This window comes from Lissotriton vulgaris, chromosome 11 (assembly GCF_964263255.1).
Source record: "Lissotriton vulgaris chromosome 11, aLisVul1.2, whole genome shotgun sequence".
Taxonomy (NCBI): Eukaryota; Metazoa; Chordata; class Amphibia; order Caudata; family Salamandridae; genus Lissotriton; species Lissotriton vulgaris.
This window is the reverse complement of record NC_141699.1, coordinates 257676183-257693389: the sequence shown is the minus strand read 5'-3', so window position 1 is coordinate 257693389 and position 17207 is coordinate 257676183. Positions and strand designations below refer to the sequence as shown.

The window sequence follows — 17207 nt, the reverse complement described above, 5'->3', positions numbered from 1 at the left end:
CTACCCCTTGTTGTGCTGAGGCAATTTAAAGCCTTACAGGTAACTGGCCTGGTGGTGTCTGGAGGTTGTAGAGACCGCTGGGACGATGAGGCGTACTGCAACACTGATAGGTTGGTGGAGAGTGTGGACAAGGGTGTAATGACTAGGCCACCCTTGATGGATTTTGGTACTGCACTGACCTGTCAAGTTCCAGCGCCTGCCACTAGTAAGTAAGTACATTTTATTTGCATAGTTAATTAAAACCGTTGCAATACAGAAAAATATATATATTCATTAAAAGATCTGTCATGTACATGCATAAAACGTGTTCCTTCATAATGCTTATATCTTTAAAACCATGCTAATAAAGCTTGCTAGTTTTGAACAACTATAGCAGCATGATACCTTATCAGTTGTTGTCTCCTGGTTTATAGGTTAATAATGTCTTCAAAGCTGCATTGTACATTAGCTTATGCTTTTTCTGTCTGGGTTCTTGATGTTTCCATTTCTGCCATTTTACTTTCGCATCTAGGTACGCACGCTGACCGCGACCTAATGCAAAGGTTTTATGTTGTTCCTGTATCCTAATGCCTCACTTTGCACAATGTATTTTGTATTTTTGTTGTACCTCCATTTATCTGTTTGTATACCCATCCTGATTGAATGTAAAGCGCTCTGATATCCGCAAGGATCTTGTTCGCGCTATATAAGACCTTAAATTAAAAAAATTAAAAAACTTTACTGCTCTGCAGTTCAATTGTGGATCGCTAGATGCGAAGCATGCCAACAGGGCTTGCCTCCTTGCTCGAATCCCTCGTTGGTTAAACAATTGTTTCAACAGTTTCTTTCATTCTTTGAGGAGTTCTTTACAGGGGCATAGTAAATGCAGCAGATCTTCCTAAGCTGTTCCATATAATCGCCACACAGAGCCTGCTTTATTCCGTATCCAAGGTGGAAGATGCTGGCTGCATGGGAGCAGACCAAATCTATATTTCATGAATGCAATTTTTAAATTTTTGTCATATCCAGATTTAAATAAGCTTGAGCACCCGGCTTCGTGTATGTATTCAAAGTCATCCATCCATGGGCTCTCTGTGAAAGTGCGGCCTTATCCTCCAGCCATGACAGTAGTTTCACCGTCTTCCACACAATTTTTTTAAAGATTAGGGTGGTTGTGTATGTTTGTAGCTCTTTCCACAGCTGTTCGTTTAACGTTCCCCGAGGAGTTTTTCGCACTTTATCCCATGCAGTGACAAAGGCCCCTTGTCTGGCAATTGTTTGTTTCAAGACGCCAAACTTGAGTCTGATTTGTGCAGGCGAAGTATATTTTGGCAGCCCAAAAATGACCCTGTATGCAGTTGTAACAGTGGCGTCAAGTATTTCTGCGTCCTTGCCTTTCTGCACCTCGCTACCATAGGTGATTCTTGGTAGGAGTTTTGCACGAACCACCTCTGCGAGTGGCAGGATAGATGGGCCAGATAAATTAGAATTTAAGGTTTTTAGGGAAGTTGCTATTATTAAACCTTTTTGCCTTATGCTCTTCTTCTGCGCCAAGAAATTACCACCGGACTCCAGTTTCAAGCTGAGGTATTTGTATTCTGTTGTACCTTCTAATCTGGTCTTTCCCCACAACCAGGCTGCAGTTTGTCGCCTTTTGTTCCCGCTTACCATTGTTCTTGTTTTGTCTGGGTTGAGCGTTAGATCATTGGCTTGTGAGTAGTCCCACATTGTATTTAAGAGATGTTGTAACCCTACTTTTGTTTTGCTGATCAGGACTATGTCATCTGCATACAGGGAAGTGCTGTGTCTCCTAATTTTGGGGCATGTGAGTTACAGCCGATTAGCAGCGGAACTAAATCGGCTGTATACAGATTAAAGAGAGTGGGTGCCAAAACACCGCCTGTTTTAAGGCCTTTATCCGTGGGAATGCGTTTTGATAGGAAGGTTCCATTACCCAGCTTCACCTGTAGCCATGTATCCCTATGCAAGTTTATGATCAGGTTGAGTAGGGGCTGAGGGAGTCCGCAGTGATGTAGTTTTGACCAAAGTATGGTGCGGTTAACATGATCAAAAGCGGCCTTGTAATCGATAAAGCAAAGGTATAGTGACAATTGTGTAGCTGCTGCCTTGTCCATAAGCATTGCCATGCTTAATATGTTGGTTGTTGTCCCCACTGATTTTGTGAAGCCAGTCTGTTGGAGAGGAATTGCAGATTTTTCTTTCACCCAAGCCTGAAGGTCCTCCAATAACAAGCCTGCAAATAATTTTGCTTCATTGTCTAGTAGAGCTACTAAATGATAGTTTTGAGGTTCCAGCTTGTCACCAGATTTATGGATTAGGGAAATGATTAATCCTCTCCATGATCTAGGCAAGATGTTCAACGATCTGATTTCTCTGAAAAGTGGGTCCAGTGCTTCTGCCCAGAAGGTTGCCTCCTGTTTATAAAGTACTGTTGGAATTCCATTTGGGCCAGGGGCACCTTCTCTTCTCCCCTTTCCTATCTGCCTTTTGATGGCGTCGATTTGAATCGGTTGATGGCCATTATTTGGTGGATCTGACCCTGATTTCCCAGAGTCGACGCAATTGATTTTGACCCAGGCCTTGAGTGTGGTTTGAAAGTCTGGTTCAATTTGACAGGCTTGGTGCTTCTCGCTACGTTCAGTGCCTTGTTGAAAGTGAGACCCAAGATATTTTACCCAGGCTTCTTCTGTAATGTTTGTGGAGACGCCGTCATGATTATGGTAAATGAACTGGTTTAAGGTACCCCAGAATCTGGTGCTATTGTTATGTTTGACATCGTCATGCAGTTTAGCCCATAAATCCTCCTCCACAGCTCTATACGCATCTCTTTTTAGTTTTTGAGGACTGCCCTTTGTTGCCGTAATTCTTGTAAGTGTGGTTCATCGCTGGGCTTGTGTCAAAGGGGTCTCAATAATTGTTGAATCCTTTTTTTTGCAAGCTTAATTTCTGGCTTAGCGCTATAAGATATTGATTTAGTGCCGCTGAATCTTTGAAGGTTTGGTGATTTGATCTTAGTCACATGTGCCTCCATTACTAATAGGAAGTTTCTCCATTTCCCCACTTCACCCTCTCCGACCCTCGAAGCATAGAGTTGTTTTGCAATTACAAGCATCTCACTTCCTGCGGCTATCTTCAATTTAATTCTTCTTAAGTTGATGGTAGCAATTGATCATTGGGGCTTCCGGCAGCGTTCAAATGTTGGAGTGACTGTTCTCAGTTCTATTTCTTGGGGCCGATGATCACTGTCTCCTTTGTTACCCAGCTGGAACGATGCAATTTGTTGGAAGAGACCAAGGGAGACGAAAGTATAGTCCAGAATCGAGCTTGTTTTTGCAGAGCTGTATGTCGTCATGGGGGGGTTGTCTTTTGGTGATCTATCGTTTAAGGCCTTTAGATTAAGATGTTCCAAAACCTCCACGGTCGTTTGTCCTATTTTGGTTTGTTTGCACACGTGAGGTTTTCCTTGCTGCGGGATGTTCCAGATTGCGTTTTGCAGAAGCATTGTTCGGGTTTGTCAGTACAAACCAGATTCTCATGTGCCATAGTGTGCGTGCGTATTTCGTTTTTTGGTCCTGACAAAAGTCATATTGGGATCAACTAATATCCCACAAATATTCACCACTGCTTTTAACATTGACCAGGGTCTCCACTAATATTAAAAAATTAATGATTGGGGATAGGAGGTCCTGAATCAATGGGCATTACCGATTCGGTATTTACAGAATCGGTAAATACCGAATCTTAACGATTCGGTATTTACCGATTCTGTACTATCTACACCCCCCCCCCCCCGCTCCCCCCTCCTCTATTTTACCACTTCTTAAATACCGATTCGGTATCATTCGGTATTTAGGAAGTGGTAAAATAAAATTACCTACATCGGGCCCTTAATGTGTTGGTTGACTGGAATCATCCAACCTGCCACCACAGATGAGTTTCTGATCCCCTGCAGGTGAGAGCCTGCCCTCAGAGGCCAGGAACAATGCCTGCCCAGCAGAAGGTGATCACACCTCCTCCAGCATGATGGCTAGTGACTTTAGCATATCAAGGCCAGAGGCTTGCTTCAAACAAGCCTCTTCCATCTTTGATATGCGACTAAGGCTTCCCCCTAGACATGGGAAAAACCACCCACTGCCCTGAGGCCTGTTTGACACCAAAGCAGGAGGGGAGTTAGATATTTAGGAGGCGTGTTTCACTTACAGGCTAGTCACACCTTTGAGGTGGGCTACCTGAAGCGGACAGCAAGAGAAGGGGTTCACCATCTTATTTTTGGTGAAACTAGAGAATTCTGGGTCCGGGTTATGCCCACACCAACAGGAAGTGGTCACAAAAGGCTGTAGTCAGAGCCATACTCAGGTTCCCCGCATTCACTGTTTTTAAAAACGACGTAATTTTAGTTCTGCTGGGATTGTGTTGGTGGGTGGGCTTGTACTTTGGTCTGTTGCAGCTTTGCTTTGATCTGCTGTCTGTTGTGGAAAGGGCGTGTTAGTCACTTCGCAATTAGGGCTACCTCACTTCCTGGGTGTTTTGCTTAGTACACCTCCATTGAAGATCAGCGTTCTAGGATTCATCCCGGCTTCACTATTTCAGCTGCATGACTATACGGATGCGCAGCTGGTGTGCCACTGATGCGCCGAAGGCATGCCTGAGGCAAGCCAGTTGGCACCCGTCCGTGCCCTACCAGGACTAGGGGCTAGGAACGCTGGTCAATTGCCCTCAGGTAGAATGACCTACTCTTCTTTACAGCTGCTTGCTTTACACCAGGAGTTTGCCTCTCCCCCTGGAATCCAGACATGGATGTGTTAAAATGACCACACAGTGATTTTGTGATCTCCGATCCTTGCACAACAGCTCAAGCCCACAGTACAGGCCACTGCTCGCCTTCAAGGCATGATGCCTTGCAATCACTTATCTCCAGCCATTTCTAGTTTTTTTTTTAATATCAACTGTCGTTCAATAGGGAAACGATAGTTTGAACTTTTCAATTTTTTCACTGACCATGTCTCAGTTGCTGTGTTTCTTACGGAGACATGGTTGAATGAGGCCTCAGTACCAGAAGTAGCCGCTCTGCCTTCAAACTGTCCTATCCTCAGAGTTGAGCACACGAACAAGACGGGGGGCATTGCACTTATCTTCAAAGCACAGTATTGTAGGAAAGTAGGATCTGCTTCTTGTGGTTACCCCCACTTTTTGCTTGATGTCTCACTGTTTTTGACTAGTCTGGCTGGAATCCTGCTAATCAGGACCCTAGCCTATCTGCTTTCTCACTTAAAATGACATACAAGTACTTTGGTACACTCCAGATTGGATACTGGGGTACCCTTATAAGTCCCTAGTATATGGTACACCATGTACCCAGGGCATAGGTACCCCAGAGGCCTCCCATGGACTGAAGCATGTATTATGCCACCCATGGGAGGCCATACACAATGGAACTCTAGGTCTGCTACTGCAGCCAGTGTAAGATGGTGCTTGCACCACTTACTTTAGATATAGGTTCACTATATCTAATGGTCACTACACTTAAAACTTATAAGTCACCCGTATAGCAGGCCTTATCAATCCTGAAGGCAGGGTGCTGGGTTTTATATGAGAGGGTGCCCCTGCATGAGCAGAGTCTCTCTCCAGCCTTCGGAGACCATTCTCCCGGGTTGTCTGTGACTCATCCGGACATATAAGTAGATGTGCATTATAACCTCCCGGTAAATGCTATCTCGAAAACGGCTGCATACAAACATATTGTGTTTGGTATCAAACACCTTGAAATCATACCTCCACACCAGGCACTGGTGTGAGAGGTATTATTCCACCCTTCAGAAGCGAGCTTCGTGGGGTCACCGGTCTACCAGGTGTCAGCCTTCTCGACCTGGACAGCACAAAATGGATGCTGCCTGCCAGGGACACATTTCTGCCCTCCTGCTGCTGAGCCACGCTCGAGCAGAGGGAAGCAACACAATAGGTATCCTGTCACAGGGAGGTGTGACCACCTCCCAGACAGAGTTTAGTGTATTGGGGCTGGGTGGGGGCACTCTGGAGTGCCTGAAAGTCTGCATTGGGGGAACATTTGGTGTCCTTGTGCATAGTCCAGCTCAAAACAGTTCTGGGAGCCATTGGCTCCTGCTCTGGTGCGAAACTGGACAAAGGACATGGGTGTAGCCACCCCTCTGTCCTGCCCCTCCCCTAGGAGGGTGCCCTGAATCTGTTTAACCCTCTCCCATGGGTATAAAATGGGTTACCTGGCTACAGGACATTATATTTTACGTGGACAAGATTGTACAAGAAGAAACCACTGACCTTCGACCGTCTGGACACCTTGAACTTCGCTGGACCTCGACTGGGCTTGACTTCGTCCCCCTTTCCGTTCGAAGCTTAGTGTGTGCTGTGACTCCATACAGGCTCTGGCAGGACCTGTGGAGCACTTAAGACAACAGAAGAATCTCCTTTGGAGTGAAGGAGTCACTCCCCTGCTTCCCAGGCACCTAAAGCGCAACTGACCGATAGCTGCTCCAGAGCTCCTGCTAACTCCAAAGATTCCAGCAACACAGGAGGAGGGCTTCTGAAGGTCCCTGAGGTCGATCTGCCCGCTCACCGAGTTTGACGCCAGTAGCCCTCGTGGGGGCTGCGTAACCCAAACCCCTGTGTACCGCGTCCATTTGCAAGTGCATTTGCTTGTTGGCAATTCCTGAGCTGGTGCATTGGACTCCGTGTAGTCCTGACCCTAAGCAGTATTTGCACCAAAGAAGTCCGGCGTCCTCGCACCGTGTGCTCCTTGGGCTGGTACTTTGCAATCTTGCTCAAGGTCTCCTGGTCTTTCAGCCTGTGGGTCCCTCTGAGGGTCATCTTGATTGTTCTTGGGCTTTCCTGCCCCAGACGTGCCCTGACCACCACTGCTTAGAGAGTCCCCTGGACCTTTCTGGTCCACACCGTAACCTGTTTGTCCAAGGCTTGTTTGTGCTCCCGCCGGACACCAACCCATCAGCACTCAACATCCTTCGTGGTACAGCTCACCTCCCACTCCTGGTTGTCCTCGACGCCTCCGGGACCTCATGGCTGCAGAATAAAGCATCCCTTCTTCTCACCTGAAGCACCCAACATCAGTGAGCATTCGTCTACCGAGCCCCTGGTCACTTTGAAGTGACCCAGACTCAGTCCCCTCTGCTTTCAGGTTCCTCTCATCCAGAATCCAAGCTTGGATTCCACTGCACCCTTTTCACCTTCACGACAGCAGTACTTCTTCACCAGCTTCCATAGAGAACGACAAGAGCTTCCGACGCCACTTCAAACCTATGCACCCAGCTTCCCTGGGATAGGTAACCCTGATACTACGGTATCCATGGGTAGGGTGGCTCTTTAAACTCTTAAGTTCCAAGGGGGTTTGCTCGAAGTCCTCATAGAAGGGTCCTTAAACTTAAACTTTGCAACCGCGACTTTCCCATAGAGTTGTGCGGAGCACGCAGTCGAGTTTCCTCACTGCAACCGTCCCCCGTGGGTCTCCTGTGTCATCACCTTGGGGTCCCAGCGATTCTATGTGCTCTAGGCACTGTGTCTAGTCAAGTCGTGATTGTTATACCACTATTTTAGTATATAGTTCGATCTCCCCTGGAGCCCGCTGTGTATTTTGCTACTTATAGCTGTTCTATTGACCCAGTATTGTGTGCTTTGTGTTCTATCCTCATGTAGAGGATAGTGGAGAGTGTTATATCAATTAATACATATTTTTATATAACTACTTTGTGGCTCTGCTTCATTTAGTCAGAAGGTGATATTCTGGTAAAACAAGCTGCTTTACATTCCTTCAAGATTAAGCCTGAAGGCTGCTCTCCATAGCTACCACTAGGCTAGCTTTCAATAAGGTTATCTTTGACCTCACACATCATAAGGGTCGTGTGGATTGGTACAGGGTGCCCACTTTAATTAGTGGACAGCATATACCAAGCCACCTTCTCACAAGTATGTCTGCAAAATAGACAAACTTACTATCCCAGAATGTGAAGCTCAGTTGTTTTCCCTCACTCTTTCTAATAATTTCACCATGTATGGTGCTCTGATATACCTTCCCATTGGTCCAGCGGCCAGCTGGAGCTCCAGTTCAATAGAGGCCGCATCTTCCTCTCTTATTGAAGATCTTATGGCCCTGGATGTCCAGCTTGCTAACATTGGTTCTACCTACAAGGCTGGCCACTTGCCTGACCCTATTTTGTCGAACAAGATTACCCTGCGAGCTGATCAGGCCGTACCTCTGGCCTGGTCCAATCATTTTGCAGTTCCCTAATCTCTCACTGTTACAGGTGCTTCCCGGCCAGAGGCAGCCAAGTCCACCTACACTGGCAGGAACCGGTCGAAGCTCAATGTTGCTGCCCTGACTCTATTCTAGAGTCCAGTTGTCCGACGCTGGAAAACTCAGGGCATTCTGACACTTGATGGGTAGATTGGGTCTGCACTTCACTCTTTAATCCCAGTAACGACCAAAAAGTACCACAGAACCCTCCCACCGGCCCCCTGGTTCAGTGACACACTGCACAAAAATAAAAAGATCTGCAAATCCCTTGAGAGAACTTCGGCGAACATCCTATAGCGCAGATGACAAATTAAAGTATAAAGTGGCCCTAAAAGATTACCACAAAAGCTGCCACACAGCTAGGGCCTGCTTTTTCTTCGACGAAATCAATGTGGCCCAAAACTGTCTGAAAACACTCTTTCAAGTGGTTAAAACACTTTCTCACTCTACAAACACAGCCCCGGTCGTCCCTTTCTCACAATACCAGTGTGAGGAATTAGCCACATTTTGTCCAAAAATGTTGTAGCCATTCAAGCCACTTTTCCTCTACATCAGGCTATAACTCTGCTAATACTCTTGTTACTCCCTACCCTATTTTATAGCACAACTCTCAACAGGGTCATTCCGCCTGGACCAGCTCATTTCAGCTCCTGGACCCACCGACTTTCAAATCTATCCTCACTTCCATTAAGCCAGGTTCACCTCTTGACCCTTACCCTCCTTCGGTGTTTGGCCATCCTGAACCTTTCTCGATGGATTTACTTACACAGCTTCTAAATGCCTCACTTACGGTAGGCATCGTCCCATGGCCATGGAAACATGCAATGGTCATGTCCCTACTTGAACAAGCATTTGCAATGCAATAGGTCTCGCATTTACACGAGTTTCAGCTATTGACATTGCAAATAACAATGCCTTTTATTTTCTGTTTTCGTTTTTAAACATAAATAAAAGGCTTTGTCATTTACAATGCCAGAAGCTTAAACTTGCATAAATGCGAGACCTATTGCATTGCAAATGACCAATAACGGGGCAGATGCAGACTATGTATGTACTAGATTCTTTCACTTCTCTACATAATCTGCATGTGGTGCATTCAGAGGTTTTTAACAATTGTGGAATGAAATCCAATGTTGACGGGTAACGATAAACCATAAATATATTTTTTGTTAATTTGGAATAGCATGTTGCAAGGTACGCTGAGTTTTAAGCTGGCTATAATTATATGGCAGGCATGAGAACTTTGCCTTGCCAAAGCGGTTTTGTCCTGAAGCGCTGACATCTTTTGAATGTTATAACGTATATATTTCAAGGCATTTTTAAATTGTCTCAGACTGGCTGATGCGGGCCAAAGCTCTGGCAAGGAAATTATTTAATGATTTCTCCAAGTATCATCTGTAAAAACATTCACATTGGAATGATTGATTTCTGACAAAAGCAGACTGTCGAGCGATTCTGCTGCTGCTGTCCGGAGTCTGTGGCACGTCCTCCGAAATGTCCCCTGGCTTGCTTGTTTAGGGATGCCAAATTAAAGTTGCCCATGTGCTTGTGATGCCTGCTTTGGCAGCCGAAATATTGTTTCGTATATATTAACTATGAGAGAGTCAAGGAGCATAGAAGCAGAGGGGCAAGATGGCGGCAGTGTAAGCGCTCTCCCTCTCTCCCTGTCAAACCCACCACCCCACCCACCCTAGTATGGTGAAAGCCCCTGCGGAATTATGCACCTGGAAGTGAGTTTGGCACGTTTCATACAGGCATGATTTGGACTGTGCATGCTGTCTATGCCAATATTCGTACGTTTCCAAGATTCCGCCATACCTGGGGTGTACCTGGTTCTCGGCTGGACCGGAACGTCTTCTCCAGTGACCACAATGCCACCAAAGGCCATGAGAGGGGCAAAAGTCAGCGGCTCAGCTGATGCTTCCGGGTCAGGGAAAGGCACGCACCGCTAGAGTGCAGCGTGATACCGGAGGCACCACTGCTAACCTGTGAAGTGCCTCAGGGAAATCCGAGCCTCCCGATTATGGGAAGAAAACTGTTCCGATGTTGTTTTCCAGAAGCCAGAAAAAACAAGCATTTGCAATGCAATAGTTCCAATTGCATTGCAAATGGTTAAGTTTAAAACTGAGCGTGGCGCCGCTTCAAGGACACTGCGCTCTGTTTCTTTTTTTAACTTTAACACTGAGCACGGTGTCCTTGAAGCGGGCACTGCGCTAAGTGTTTAAGTAAAAAACTATAATAAAGAAACCGAGTGCGTTGTCCTTGAAGCGGCGCCACGCTCAGTTTTAAAGTAAAAAACAAAACAAAAACCACAAACAGTGCGCGGTGTCCCTGAAGTGGATGCCGTGCTCAACATAAATGTAAAATATAAATAAATAAGGTGAGCGCGGTGTTCCTAGCGGGCGCCGTGCTCATTAAAGTAATAAAAAACATGCAATTTAGAGCGCATAGCGCTTCAGCCGCCATTGTCCCCATCAGTGTCCATTTTCAAAATAGTGCGTGCTGGCCGAGTATTGAAGGAGACAGTGTAACGCAACAAGTGAACAATCCAGTCCTGCTGGGTGGTCCCAAAAGGCGACAGGGTGGTAACAAGGAGGGACTAAGAAGCCTCATTATCAATCAGAAGCCAGCATTTACCATGGACGATGATGCCAGCCAATGAAAAATATGTGTGGTGCTTCCACACCACTTCTAAAAAATACCCTAATACAGCATGTCTTGCAAAGCGAGCGGCGGATGCGCTGAAATTATAGGTGAGACCTAAAAAAAAACTAGTCTAGACCACACACTTAGCTTAATTATAGACCGATATCCCACGTGTCTACCATGTTTAAAGCCCTAGAAAAGCACATGAACAAGCAACTCACAATTTATACAGAACAGAATGGCCTACTCAACCCTTCACAATGGGCTTTAGAACTGGCCATGGTACAGAGTCTGCACTAGTAGTAATTGAATATCTAAGGCAACAACTAGACAATGGTGGCACCGATTTTGCACTGATTTTGTTGGATCAATGCAGCGTTTGACTCAGTGAACCACAACATTCTACTCCGTATGTTAGAAGCCATAGGGGTGCAGGACATGGCTCTAGCCTGACTGAGCTCCTTCCTATGGGATTGTATCTTCCAAGTCCACACCTATCAGCATTGTTCTAAACTGCACCCTCTACCTTCTGGGGTCCCCCAGGGCTCCACTCTTAGCCCAACCCTCTTTAACCTATATGTAAGGCCACTTGCGGACATAGTAGAAAAGTGCAGTCTCACTTTAGGCTCGAATGCAGACGATACTCAGATCGTTGTCTCCTTGTCATCTCAGGAGACCAACAGCACTGAACTGCTTCATATAAGTCTGTTCCTGCATGAACACTAACTCCTTGAGGTTACATGGAGGAAAGACAGAGGTTGTATTGTGGGGCAGCCTTCCTCGCCTGTGGGGCCCACATCTGTGGCCTGAAGTGATGGATACTTTACCAACCCCTGTACCAGTGGTCACGAATTTAGGAGTCTCTGTGAATGGAAATCTTTCCATGAGTCACCAAACCACAAAATTGGCTGCCACCTGCTTCAAGATTTTGAGATGGATCCAAAATTTCTTGGTTGTCTTCCATCCTTAGCCCAGCAATTAGTCATCCAGGCCTTGGTCATCTCGAGGCTTGACCATAGGAACATCCTCTATCTAGGGGTCACAATGAACCTTCTCAAGCAGCTCTAGGTCATGCAGAATGGAGCAGCAAGACTTATTCTGCATCCCTCCAAGTTCCATACTACTGTCAGCCTGATCCACAAACTACACTGGCTCCCGATTGAACGTTGCATTAAAGGATCATACCTCGAAAAAATGTTGTGCGAGCAATTTTTACTGTTTTCTTGAAAAATCGATAACTCCAAAAGCACTTACCTGATTTCAGAAGAGCCTGGTGTCTAAATAAAAATAAAAATCTGTGTAATTTGTGTAAATTGGCCTTGGACTTCTACATGAGTGTGTGCCTCATTTATTGACTCTGTGTGTACAACAAATGCTTAACATTCTTCAATGATAAACCTAAGCTGCTCGACCACACGATCACAAATAGAGAATTTGGGATTATTACTACCCTAAAATCTCATGTCAAAAAGAACCTATGGCTGATGCCCCAAAATAGTCATGAGTAAGTTGTCTTACAAGCTTTTATGAACCAGCACTGAAACACCCAGCTCCATATTATTTAACCCCTTCGATGCTGATGACAAACTCAGCTCGTCATCAGCCACGGGTGACGTGTGCGGATGACGAGCTGAGCTCGTCATGTATCGCGGTAAATTGAAAACAGCCGCACAGCGCAAAAATCACCGCAGCAGCGATGCGGTTAAACTACAGAGGGCCCAGTATTTTCTATTTGTATATACATATTCCGTGATCATGTACATATAAACACAATTACTCAAATTAACTTATTACAAGGCGAGTATGGTCATTTCCCTGGTCCTGATACCATTTGTCGCTCTATTATTATTGTAAAAGTTGGGGGGTATGCAGTTTTTCTGCCCTTGGTGTCTTTTCCTCTTTCCAAGTCTGCCCACTCGACACCTCCAGTGACCCAGCCCCAGCCCTTGCAGACACCTACCTTCACTATCTTAAGCACCTTGGTCTTGGAGGGGTGGCCTCGGTAAACGTTTTCTTTCAGGAACTCACAGATTGTGTCCACGGCTGCTTTCACCTGTGTCAGGAAGGCCTCATTGGGTTGAAGGTGGTCGTAGATGTACTTGTCCAGGTCATTGGCGAGGCACAGGTAGAGGTCGGGAATGGCAGCCATGTTCTTTCAACAGGACTAACAGGAGAAAGAGAACAGAGGAAAGTGGGGAGAGGTTCACTGAAAATTCCACAGCAAGGGCAGACAGAGACTGACAGGGGGAGTCGTAGATAGAGAGACACCCGGTGAAATAAGGAAATAGTGGCTGTGAGAGAATACATGGAAACATGGACAGTGAATTCAATGTTTTCTAAAGACAGTGGTCCCTAGACAGTTTCAAATATTTTCAGAGAATAAATATAGACTAGATAGTTGCTATATTCCTTGTCCAGCCGGACAGTATTTAATATAGAATAACAAAATATAACAGTAAATGTTATGCAAATTCAAGTGGGACACCGCTGGTGTCCTACTACCACACTTAAGACAAATCAGACATAAGGGGAGGGGTTTGAGGCAAGGGAAAGACGGTCTGTGGATTATGTGAATTAACAGACAGAAATGCAAGGAGTACACTATTGCTTCAATTTATACATTGTAATTCTGGGCATATAGTGTATTATGGTCGACGACGTTTCGATCCCTAAGTGAGAATACAGGGATCATCTTCAGGACATTGAATTCATGCCTTTAAGTATTGCTATTAAGTGACATAAACCACAGCTGGGTGGAAATGCCAGAAAGCGCCTTAAAGATGAAGAGCGCATGACCACACGGTCGTACGATGGAAGCGAAATCCTTAAAATATCGAAGGTTTCGGGATGGACTCGGGGATAAAAAGGAATATGGGTCATCGCGGAAATAATAGTCGGCGGGTTTCGTCCAGAGTGGATACAATGGTGGGGGCCGGAATGTAGTCCTCTCACGCGATTGAGTCTATGCTCGTGGTGGATCAAATGGCGGCAAACAGAGTTATACAGAGACAGTCACTAAACACGGTGACAGATACTGTTAACACACGATTACAGAGTCATGGAGACAGTAAATAAAACAGAGGCAGAGCGAGAAAAACAGAAATAAACAGAGGGGAGGGTAAGTCGTAAAGGTTTGCACAAAAAAGGTCACCCGGATGAAGGGAAACGATAGTGATTGATGTGGAAATGCAGAACTAGAGGTGGGGGAGACACTGAAAGCTCAAGCCTGGCTATGGCTTAGCTCCCGGCCCTTTTGGAACCTCGAGCCCAAGCCGAGCCTTCTGCCTACAACCCACGGTCTAGCGTCAAGCGCCAAGAATGAAAGATAAATCATTAATATTTTAGCTAAATAGGCGAGCAATTAATACCATTTAGTTGCTGAATTACACAAAGTAAAACCAGAAAAAGTGTCCTCAAGTCACAATTTCTGGCTACCCTGCTTAATCAAGTTGTGTGACCCTGGGCAGATATTTTATATCATTCAGCCTCATTTTTCTTCATTATCACATGCGAGAGCACCTTCAAAAATGGATTTCTGGAAGTGCAATTAATTGTGCATGGATCGTGGATTCGTTCACCTCTACTGCCGAGAAACTACCACGGAATGTAAAAATGTCACCACAAAAAAACAAGCATTAGAAATGCAATAGGTCTCGCAGCATTAGAGTTAGTGCTTTTAGAATTGTTTATGGGTTTTTTTGTAAATCTTTAGCATTTTTGTTTCCTGTAGCCAATGCTAAAGAATTAAAAAAAAAAGCCATAAACATTTCTAAAAGCTCTAACTCAAATGCTCCGAGACCTATTGCATTGGAAATGCAATAGGTCTCGCAGTAGGAAAGTTTGAGCTATAGGTGTTATTTATTTTTTTGTTTTTTATTTATGTGTTGTTTTTTCTAAATAGCTAAATTAATAGCTTGAGGGTGAGTGAGGGTGAGGGGTTGAGGGAGGGTGAGGGTGAGTGAGGGTGAGTGAGGGTGAGGGTGAGTGAGGGTGAAGGTGAGTGAGGGTGAGGGTGAGTGAGGGTGGGTGAGTGTGAGTGTGAGTGAGGGTGAGTGAGGGTGAGTGAGGGTGAGTGTGGGTGAGTGTGGGTGAGTGAGGGTGAGGGTGAGTGAGGGTGAGGGATTGAGGGTGAGGGGTTGAGGGTGAGTGAGGGTGAGGGTGAGGGGTTGAGGGTGAGTGAGGGTGAGGGGTTGAGGGTGAGTGAGGGTGAGTGAGGGTGAGGGGTTGAGGGTGAGGGGTTGAGGGTGAGTGGGGGTGAGTGAGGGTGAGGGGTTGAGGGTGAGTGAGGGTGAGGTGTTGAGGGTGAGTGAGGGTGAGGGGTTGAGGGTGAGTGAGGGTGAGGGGTTGAGGGTGAGTGAGGGTGAGGGTGAGTGAGGGTGGGTGAGTGAGGGTGGGTGAAGGTGAGTGAGGGTGGGTGAAGGTGAGTGAGGGTGGGTGAGTGTGAGTGAGGGTGAGTGTGGGTGAGTGTGGGTGAGTGTGGGTGAGTGTGGGTGAGGGTGAGTGAGGGTGAGGGATTGAGGGTGAGGGGTTGAGGGTGAGTGAGGGTGAGGGGTTGAGGGTGAGTGAGGGTGAGGGTGAGTGAGGGTGAGGGTGAGTGAGGGTGAGGGGTTGAGGGTGAGTGGGGGTGAGTGAGGGTGAGGGGTTGAGGGTGAGTGAGGGTGAGGGGTTGAGGGTGAGTGAGGATGAGGGGTTGAGGGTGGGTGAGGGTGAGGGTGAGTGAGGGTGAGTGAGGGTGGGTGAGGGTGAGTGAGGGTGAAGGTGAGTGAGGGTGAGGGTGAGTGAGGGTGGGTGAGTGTGAGTGTGGGTGAGTGTGGGTGAGTGTGGGTGAGTGAGGGTGAGTGAGGGTGAGGGATTGAGGGTGAGGGGTTGAGGGTGAGTGAGGGTGAGGGGTTGAGGGTGAGTGAGGGTGAGGGTGAGTGAGGGTGAGGGGTTGAGGGTGAGGGGTTGAGGGTGAGTGGGGGTGAGTGAGGGTGAGGGTGAGGGGTTGAGGGTGAGTGAGGGTGAGGGGTTGAGGGTGAGTGAGGGTGAGGGTGAGGGGTTGAGGGTGAGTGAGGGTGAGGGGTTGAGGGTGAGTGAGGGTGAGTGAGGGTGAGGGGTTGAGGGTGAGGGGTTGAGGGTGAGTGGGGGTGAGTGAGGGTGAGGGGTTGAGGGTGAGTGAGGGTGAGGTGTTGAGGGTGAGTGAGGGTGAGGGGTTGAGGGTGAGTGAGGGTGAGGGGTTGAGGGTGAGTGAGGGTGAGGGTGAGTGAGGGTGGGTGAGTGAGGGTGGGTGAAGGTGAGTGAGGGTGGGTGAAGGTGAGTGAGGGTGGGTGAGTGTGAGTGAGGGTGAGTGTGGGTGAGTGTGGGTGAGTGTGGGTGAGTGTGGGTGAGGGTGAGTGAGGGTGAGGGATTGAGGGTGAGGGGTTGAGGGTGAGTGAGGGTGAGGGGTTGAGGGTGAGTGAGGGTGAGGGTGAGTGAGGGTGAGGGTGAGTGAGGGTGAGGGGTTGAGGGTGAGTGGGGGTGAGTGAGGGTGAGGGGTTGAGGGTGAGTGAGGGTGAGGGGTTGAGGGTGAGTGAGGATGAGGGGTTGAGGGTGGGTGAGGGTGAGGGTGAGTGAGGGTGAGTGAGGGTGGGTGAGGGTGAGTGAGGGTGAAGGTGAGTGAGGGTGAGGGTGAGTGAGGGTGGGTGAGTGTGAGTGTGGGTGAGTGTGGGTGAGTGTGGGTGAGTGAGGGTGAGGGATTGAGGGTGAGGGGTTGAGGGTGAGTGAGGGTGAGGGGTTGAGGGTGAGTGAGGGTGAGGGTGAGTGAGGGTGAGGGGTTGAGGGTGAGGGGTTGAGGGTGAGTGGGGGTGAGTGAGGGTGAGGGTGAGGGGTTGAGGGTGAGTGAGGGTGAGGGGTTGAGGGTGAGTGAGGATGAGGGGTTGAGGGTGGGTGAGGGTGAGTGAGGGTGAGTGAGGGTGAGGGTGAGTGAGGGTGAGGGTGAGTGAAGGTGGGTGAGGGTGAGGGGTTGAGGGTGATTGAGGGTGAGGCGTTGAGGGTGAGTGAGGGTGAGGGGTTGAGGGTGAGTGAAGGTGAGGGTGAGGGTGAGTGAGGGTGAGGGGTTGAGGGTGGGTGAGGGTGAGTGAGGGTGAGGATGAGTGAGGGTGAGGGGTTGAGGGTGAGTGAGGATGAGTGAGAGTGAGGGTGAGTGAGGGGTTGAGGGTGAGGGGTTGAGGGTGAGTGAGGGTGAGGGGTTGAGTGAGGGTGAGGGGTTGAGGGTGAGTGAGGGTGTGGGATGAGTGAGGGTGAGCGAGTGAGTGAGTTTACTACC

General features: G+C 47.6%; 1 protein-coding gene across 1 annotated transcript in view; it reads right to left on the bottom strand.

Moving 5' to 3' along the window:
- LOC147679612 (2'-5'-oligoadenylate synthase 1-like) overlaps window positions 1-17207 on the bottom strand; it is a 107444-nt gene that overhangs the window by 83212 nt on the left and 7025 nt on the right. Inside the window, exon 2 of the mRNA XM_086943185.1 lies at window positions 12885-13088. Within this exon, the coding sequence (XP_086799311.1) occupies window positions 12885-13073 (189 nt within the window). The 5' untranslated portion in view covers window positions 13074-13088. The remainder of the gene's footprint in view (window positions 1-12884; window positions 13089-17207) is intronic.